Source organism: Gekko japonicus, unplaced genomic scaffold (assembly GCF_001447785.1).
Source record: "Gekko japonicus isolate JY-2015 unplaced genomic scaffold, Gekko_japonicus_V1.1 scaffold2713, whole genome shotgun sequence".
Lineage (NCBI taxonomy): Eukaryota > Metazoa > Chordata > Lepidosauria > Squamata > Gekkonidae > Gekko > Gekko japonicus.
This window is the reverse complement of record NW_015165323.1, coordinates 140,863-149,152: the sequence shown is the minus strand read 5'-3', so window position 1 is coordinate 149,152 and position 8,290 is coordinate 140,863. Positions and strand designations below refer to the sequence as shown.

Here is an 8,290-nt window from a genome sequence, read left to right as displayed (position 1 = left end):
TCCAGGGCCGGTCAGGTGTTTGTTCTGATCTGCAAAATGACATGGGGCCCACCATGGCTGCCGTCTAGTTTGGGGCTCCGCCTGGCTCTTTTCTTCTTTGAAAATGCTTCCGAGATCCGGTTGCAGTTCTGCCCGGGGTCTCTTCTTTGAGCTTCTTTTTGTTGGACTGCAGACTTCATTTGGACCTTTCCCCTTTCAAGTCACACTAGAGCCTTTGAGAGGCTTCCTGTGGAAATTAAGCATTGCCATTTCCGACTTCCGTGTGCCGCATTTGAATACTGTTGTGGTCACTCTTCTTGAGCGGTTCGGCTAATCGCTTAGGGTTAAATAGAGACTTATTTCCCCTCTGGTTGGCTCCAGAAGTAAGGCTCGGTCTTGACCACATCTGGAAATTTCATCTTTGTGATAACTAGATACACACTTACCCAGTTCATTTTTGAGGTATTTTAAAGCCACTAAAACATTTTATCCTCTCCCCTCCCCCCCTTTTTTTGACATCTCACGTGTTACATAAAGCCATGGCCTTTTAACGATGGTTAATTGCAACCGTAGGGGCTGCGGTGGCTCAAGTGGTTAAGACGCTGAACTGCAGACCAGAAGGTCGGTAGTTCAGCAGTCCGAGACCCGAGTGTGCCGCATGATGGAGTGAGCTCCTGTCTCCGGCCCCAGCTCCTGCCAACCTAGCAGTTCGAAAGCAAGAAATTGCAAGTAGACAAATAGGTACCACTTCGGTGGGAAGGTCACAGCGTTCCGTGCGCCTTGGTGTTTAGTCATGCCGGCCACATGACCATGGAAACGTCTTAGGACAGCGCTGGCTCTTCGACTTCGAAACAGGGATGAGCACCGCTTCCCTAGAGTCGGATTCGACTGGCTTTCGAGCAAGGGAAACCTTTACTTTTACCTAATTGTTGAAACCAGCAGTGAGCTGACGTGAAGTCATTCAAATGCTGGCTAGGCTGCCTAGTAGCTTGGGAGAGCTGCAGAAGAGGTGAGGGAGCCAGATCAGAGGTGACAAGAGGCCTGTGGTGAGCAAGTTTCCGACCCTTACCCTGAGATGCAACTCTCCTCTGCCACCAGAAGAGGGCACGGTAGACTCGCTATGGGAGGAGTGTAGCCGCGGCACTCGGCCTCCTCAGTCATAAGCGAGAGAATCCACTCCTTAAAGGACCCTTGCAAGGTTTCCCTCTTGCCTTCCGCCCAGGAGTCAGCAAGTAAAAAGGACTAGAGCTCACATTAGTCCTAACACCATTTTAAAAATATACAGTTGGTTCCTGAAAAGTTTCCTAATCTCCCGTGGAAGGGGGCCTGCCCCCCTTTTTTTTTTGGCCGGACACTGCGTGGCACCAGGGGATGGATGATGGGGGACAGTCAGTCCCAGTCCCTCCATGAAAATGAGCAACTGGGGAACGACTTTGGGAGCATACAGAGATGGCTGTTGAGGCGATGAGGTGCCAGCCCGTGGGAGCCCGTAGCAGGCGGAGAGCTCCGTGTCTCCTGCAGTCAGGGGCCGGATTTTCCCTGAACGAAGCTGGCCTTAACGGTGCTGATCCTTGAAGTAACAGCCGTAGCCCGGCCCGTAGCTACAGGGGGGCATTTGGGGGCAGCCCCCCCACTTCAAAGGCCCCACAGCTTTGCCACTGCCTCTGCTTGCCTTCCCCCAGGGCTGCAGGAGAGGTGTCTGCGGCACCAGCCAGGCTGGCTGGGGGCTCTCCAAGCGCAGTGGCACACTCACTGCCCTTCCTCATCCAACCTCTTGGAAAGGGCTAGTGGCGGGTGGCTGGCTCGGGGTTCTCCGAGCGGGCTGGGGGCTTTCCTAGCTGGCAAGCAGGACGGTGCGCTCCTCCACCACCTTCTATTCTTGCCTGCCTGCTCACAGAGTTAGTGAGTTGGCCGGGGGGAGGGGTCCCGGCTGGGGAAAGCCCCCCCTTTTAAAATTAAATTAGATTCTCATCAATTTCTACGAACAAGGAACTTTCAAAAAAAAACACCACCCCATCTATTCTGGTAGCAGGAAGTAATGCCACAGAAACAAAGGCAGGGGGCTGTTTGTGGCCTATCCACTCCACTTCCTGATGCCGGGATGAGTGAGGAGGAGGAGGAGGAGCGGCAGGGCTGTCCCCATGTGGGATCCAGCCAGGGAGGGAGGCTGTCCCCCCCCCTCCACTCTGCTTCACAAGGAAGCCACATTCAACCCTGGGATCGCCTCAACTGACCCCGCTTCCCGCCCCATCTGGCCGGTCGGAGCCCCGTGAGAATGAAAGACTGGGCTTGCTTAGGTTAATGAAGCCGCCTGTGGCTTCGTGCCCCGCCCCCCCCAAGGCAGGATCGGGCCCCTATGTGCTTGGAAACGCACTGCTGGCGGCTGGATGCGACAGGGAGAGGGGACTGGGTCTCTCCCCCAAGAGCGAAGGGCTTGATCCGCCGCAGCTCTTTTCTGTCGCGGTCTCCACCGACCTTGGGGTGATCGCTCCCGGCCTAACGCACGTACTCTCCTCGGCTTGGTGTGTGACTGAGAAGCTCATACGCCAGCCCTGAACTCCTCTGAAAATGAAACAACACCTGCATTTGCACACAGACGTCTGTTTTTCAGGCGGCATTGAATGGGATGGGATTCAGTCCGGGGCTTTGGGGAGTCTGGGGTTGGAAGGGCTGAGGGGGGAGGAGGGGGGGAGTCCCTTGCCTGTCATACCGGAGCAGGGAGGCTGGGCAGCAGGGACGAGGGGGGCAGACGTACCGCCCTGCAAAGCGCTACAAGCACACAAAGGGTTTACTAGCAGCACAACATTTCCTCCCCAGAGCCCCGCCCCAACAGCGCTCTGTCCCGGTGCAAAAGGGCATTGGTGCTAGGAGCAGCTTCCACCTGTTTGCAAGAGAGGGGTGGTTTTGGGGGGCAAGGCTGCCTTTGCGCGCCACCTGGTGCCAGGCAAGAATCACAGCCCTTTGGGGTGGGGGTGCATTCCACGCTCCGCCGGGACTCGTGGACAGCTCCCTTCCGCTTTCTTGCCTGCCGTTGTCCCAGAGAGGGAGCTCCATGGCTTGGCTGAGGTGCCCCCCAAGAAATTGAAGTGCCCCCCCCCCACTAAATAAACCCTGGCTAGGGGCCTGGCCATAGCGTGCATGCCTCTTCCCCTCTGCGTGTGGCCTCATCAAAGCAAGCTTGCCTCCCCCCCCCCCATTAGCTGTACTTTACAAAGCAGATGTTCTTTGCTTGTGCATAGAAGGTTCTCAGGGGTGTGAGCCAGTTTTGCCCGTAAGGTCTCAGTCCAGCTGTGGGAAGGGGTCAGAGTTCAGGGCTGTTTGCCTCAGGTTGCCGGGGCTTGCGGGCTCTCGGCAAACTGGAATGCGGTCTATTCCGAGGCATGCGGTGTGTCTGCTCACCTCCAGGCCGGGCCTGTCCCCCCCCCCTTCCCCATTGAATTTTCAGGCGGGGAAGCCCTCTTGCGATTTAATTGCAAGTCTCGGAGGGCTTTGTCTGGAAGGGAATTGATATGCGATGTGTCTTCTGCAGACAAGACTCAGCCAGCCAGCCTGCTTTCCTTCCCGCCAGCAGTGTGTGTGGGGGGGAGGCATAAATTATGGGTACACGGGCCCCAGAAACCCATCCGACACAGGACAGTAGGAATCAGGTAGAGATTTTAGGTTCGCTCCCACTGTTTCTCTTCTTCAGTTCCCCATCTGTAAAATGGGGAGATAGTAGGAAATGGAACTCTGGGATGTGTATTGAAAGCTGAAAGACTTTGGAAGAGCCCGTTGGAGCCAGCTTGACTGTATGGGGCAACCAAGCAGCTGTTTTGGGTGGCATGGTTCCAGGGGTCTCCATGAAACTGGGATTGGCACACAAGCCTGGGGTTTCTTATGTGTTTGACACCCAGCGCAAAAACTGTGGGGTGCCTTCAAAATTTGTTGTGGCATCAATGGGGATGGGGTGGAGGGGCGGGTCTGTGGAATCGTTTCAGGTCCTGTACCCAGGAGTCTCCTGCCAACCTAGCAGTTCAAAAGCAAGAAATTGCAAGTAGATAAATAGGGACCACTTCAGTGGGAAGGTAACAGTGTTCCGTGCACCTTGGTGTTTAGTCATGCCGGCCACATGACCACGGAAACGTCTTCGGACAGCGCTGGCTCTTCGGCTTGGAAACGGAGATGAGCACCGCAACCCTAGAGTCGGATTCGACTGGCTTTCGAGCAAGGGAACCTTTACCTTTTTACCCGGGAGTCTGTGGCAAACGGATGAGCGTGGATGAAATCTGAGACTATGATACTGGAGGGGGGACTGCGCTACAGCTGCAGTGGTGAATCTTTTGAAACACACGTCCAGACTGATTCCAGGGTTATTAGGAAAATCGGTGACCCACAAGGGGGCGTGGCATCCTCTCCCCAGTGCCTCATGCCCTCTTCCACGGGAAAAATTGCATGGAACTGAGTCGGCACAGGCATTTTCCCAAAGCCAGGCTTTCTGTTTGGGTCTTTACACTGACTGTTCCATGGTGTGATTACAGAGACGGGGGATGGTCACCGGCCCTTAAAAATTCGACGTTGCGACATGAGGATTTGGGATCCCAGTCTTACCCGGTTTGCTCAGCCAAGTGAAAATCTCCAGCTTTGCCATTCCGCTTGCCTCTAACGGTGTGCTTTTCTGTCCCTTTCGCCCCGCCCCCCCCAGTGTTTAGCTTGCAAGACCTCTGCTGCCGCGCCATCGTCTCCTGCACGCCCGTCCACCTGATCGACAAGCTGCCCCTTCCCGTCACCATCAAGAGCCACCTGAAGTCCTTCTCCATGGCCAACGGCATGAACGCCGTCATGATGCACGGCCGCTCGTACTCCCTGGCCAGCAGCGGAGGCGGGAGCAGCAGCAAAGGCAACAGCCTCAAGCGCTCCAAGTCGATCCGTCCGCCCCAGAGCCCGCCGCAGAACTGCTCGCGTAACAACTGCAAGATCTCCTAGCGAGCCGCGGGGCTCGGCTCCCTCCGAACACGCGCCGAGACCTGCTCGCCAACGTTACGGATGTTTACACCCGGGGCCTCATTGCGGCGGGGGCTTCCCCCCCCCCCCCCCGTGGCTCTGGCTGGCGGTGGCACCCCCGGGACTGGCAAAGAGCTTATGCCCTGGCCTTCAGCTGGAGGGGTCCCACACGGCGGCAAAGGCAAGGCGGTGCCAAGCCACCCTTTCCCAGAATGCAGTAGGTCTCGCCCTCCCCCTGCTTGGGGGAATGACTGTGCTGGAGTGTGTGTGTGTGGGGGGGAGCGATCCTTCCTCGGGCTTGGAGTAAGGTGAGACTTTGTGCTGCGACTTTAACCTTTGGGCCCCCGAGTTGGATTGCTGGTACTGGAGCAGACATCGAAGCGAACCCAAGTAGCCACAGTCTGGAAATTCAACCCGACAGAGGTCCTGTCTTCACCCCACGGACTGTGGCCGGCTGGAAGTCCACAGGATGCAGGCCGCTTGACATCCTCACCTATTTATAGAATAATTATATCTCTCACTACTGTTTCTAAAGGGGTTTTTCTTTTCCCTTTCCATTTGTTTTCTTCTTTCAAGAGGAGGCCATGGGGGGGGATTTTTTTATGCAGCCTTGTAAATAGAAGCGCTGAACTTTGAATCCTGGGGGGCTCACTGAAGGAAGCGGGGAGGCTGGCAGAGGCCAGGGGCAGAATGATCAGGCGTTCTAAGAACGGCGTAAGAGGCACAGGGTTGCTCTTGAGATCATTGTTTAAAACATTTATTATTCCATATGTGAAAAGAAGGGCGGGATTTGCTCCTGTCGTTCCCCCAGCATAGATTTCCCAGACATCCGTTGTCACGGGCAGGAGGCATGAATGGATAGCGAGGAGAGTGGGGTTTTGAATTATGTCATCCAGCCGTGGCCACATCTGGGACTCGTTAATGGCTGATAAAGGGATTGCTCTGGAGGTGACCTTGGCTCCCAGAGCCTCTAGAGGAAAGGTTCGCCTGGCCCAGATATCTAAAACGTGAGGGTCACGGCTTGGGGCACGGGGTGGGTGGGGTAATGCCTGTGCCACCAAAGGCCGCTTTTTTAATGTCTTGCTAGAAGTACTGAGACAGAGGGGAGATCTAGGGCTCCGGGACAAAACCACTCGTGCCGCGTGTCCCCTGGTTGAGTGGGATTAACCCCGTGCGCTTCTTCGCTGTCGCTTGGTAGCCGGCAGATTGCTTCGCGGCCCTCTGGATCTAACCGCATGGCTCAGCTGTCCTGTTTCTATTACTTCCCTAGGCTGCAGGGGAGAGAGGAGCTCGAAGGAGCCCCCAATAGAAATCCAGGGTTTTCTGGTTCCAAAGTAACCTTTTTCACGCTCTTCAGGCGTCTCGCATAATCATCCAGGGCTGCTGAAGTGCTGTTCCAGAGTGTTGTGAGGCTCTTGTCCTTTGCATGCGAGAGAGAGAAAGCGAGCAAGGTCCTTGCCCTGGGAGGACAGTACTAGGCGATGGGATGGTTTGGGATGTCAGACCAGAACCCAGGTGGCCTCTTTACTTTTGCAAACCAGGAGCTTTTCTGGAGGTTGAGTAGAAAGTCTCCACCCTTGAATACTCGGGCCTGGTGGGGGCTGCTGTGTGCCCTTGTCCCCATGGATAGTGGAGGCTCTTGGACTTGCCGGTGCTTTGGAGAGGAGCGCGACCTCTAGCGGTCCCTTCTGCAAAGCCTGGTGGGAAAGTGTCCTCCAGCATCTGTGAAGGTAGTGAGGGAAGCTAGCTAAGTGGGGTAGGGGGCTTTAGACACTTGACTGGTCAGCCTGTAGCCCATGAAAGGCATGGTTGTTGAGTTGCCTCTTTCCCTCGTTTTGGGCTGGGGAGAACATCTCTCCCCGGTTGCTTTCTCTCCCCTGGGCCAGGATCGGCCGCCTGCCGCGCCGCAGAGGGGAACGGGTGGCGCGATGCCGCCGGATGCCCCTCTGGCAGCTGACCGCCTCCCGTTCCGCTTGAGCACTTTGATGGGAGTCCGGCCGGCACGACTCGTGGCGCGTGGACCCCTCCGAGACCACTTGGCGTGAAAGGCGAGCCGCTGAGCCTCACCGCTGGCGTGAGCTCAAACGGTCTGGCAGGGAGATAGGTCAAGGGCAGGGGAAAGCCTTTGGCGGCATCTCCGCCCGGCTGCGAACAAAGCCAGAGCCAAATCCAGGGCGAGTGGCGTGGAAGCCGGGAGATTTACGGGGCATGTCCGCACGGGGCACCTGTCGCCGTTTGCTCAAAATGGAGCCGGAGACGATGGCTGACTCAGTGGCCTGGCATCCTGGGGATGCGCCTCCCGACAGGTGACCGCCAAGCGTCCTGTCTTTCCACCCCGGGTTTTAAAATAGCCCCGTCCCAAAACAGCTATAAGCATGTGCATTGTTTTCTCTGAAGAATTGCAGGGAGCCCCCAGCCCCACTTGGCTGGCTGTAAATCCTCCCCTATTGTCCCTGCCCCATGTGAATATAGCTCTGTACATACTTGGCTGGGAGGAGGGGGCTGTGGGCAGGTTGGGCGATGCTGCGCATCTCCCGGCTGCCTCCCCCTGGCCTGCCTACGCGTGCTTCTCGGCCTCGCCTATAAAAACACCTCTGGATATCTTTTCCTTTTCTTTCCGAATCGTGGCAAATGCATCTGCTTGGAATGAGATCCTCTGGAATGGCGGCTAATCAAAGCTGAACCCTCTTAACCCCCCCCCCTTTATGTTATTTGTTTAATTTGCAACTCCGAGAATGTGATCCGATATCGAACACTAGAAATCTAGCTGCTCTCCAACACTCGTAACCATTCCTCTGTTTTTAAATCCTTTGTACAGTGAATGTCGTCGTTCAACTGAGATGGTTTTTATATAAATTAAAAAGAACACCTTGTTTTAAGAACCACTTTGACGGGCTGCGGCAGTTTTGTTGGCGAGGGACCCACAGGCTTTTCCGGAGAGCACTGCTGAAGGGCAGCGAGAGGGTAGAGGAGAAAGGGGTGGGGGCGGGAGTTTGGCAGGCCAGGCGTACGGGGATTAAGGGGGATGGTGGCGGTGGGATATTCCCAGGAGGGGCAATGGAAAAGCACTTCGCTAACTGCCTCCTTTGAAAGGAACAGGAGTTTGGCCCGGGATTGGAGGCAGGGGCGGGTCGAAGAGGAATGCTTTCTTCACACTCTCGGGACTGCTCGTTATAGGCTGTGCCCTGAAAGCCAAAGCTCTGTGCTGAGATGGCTTGAATTCTGCGCCCGAAATATGCCAGGCGCTCAAAAACTGGCTCCTTTGTGATGTCTCTCTCTCTCTCTCTTCGTGTTGTTTTTTAAGCCACTTACTAAGATGTGAACATGAAGA

The 8,290-nt window shown here is 55.8% G+C and overlaps 1 protein-coding gene across 1 annotated transcript in view; it reads left to right on the top strand.

The window, feature by feature from the left end:
- RAB40C (RAB40C, member RAS oncogene family) overlaps positions 1–5,505 on the top strand; it is a 45,254-nt gene extending 39,749 nt beyond the window's left edge. The window contains exon 7 of the mRNA XM_015410529.1: positions 4,661–5,505. Within this exon, the coding sequence (XP_015266015.1) occupies positions 4,661–4,941 (281 nt within the window). The 3' untranslated portion in view covers positions 4,942–5,505. The remainder of the gene's footprint in view (positions 1–4,660) is intronic.
- Positions 5,506–8,290: the final 2,785 nt, after the last annotated feature.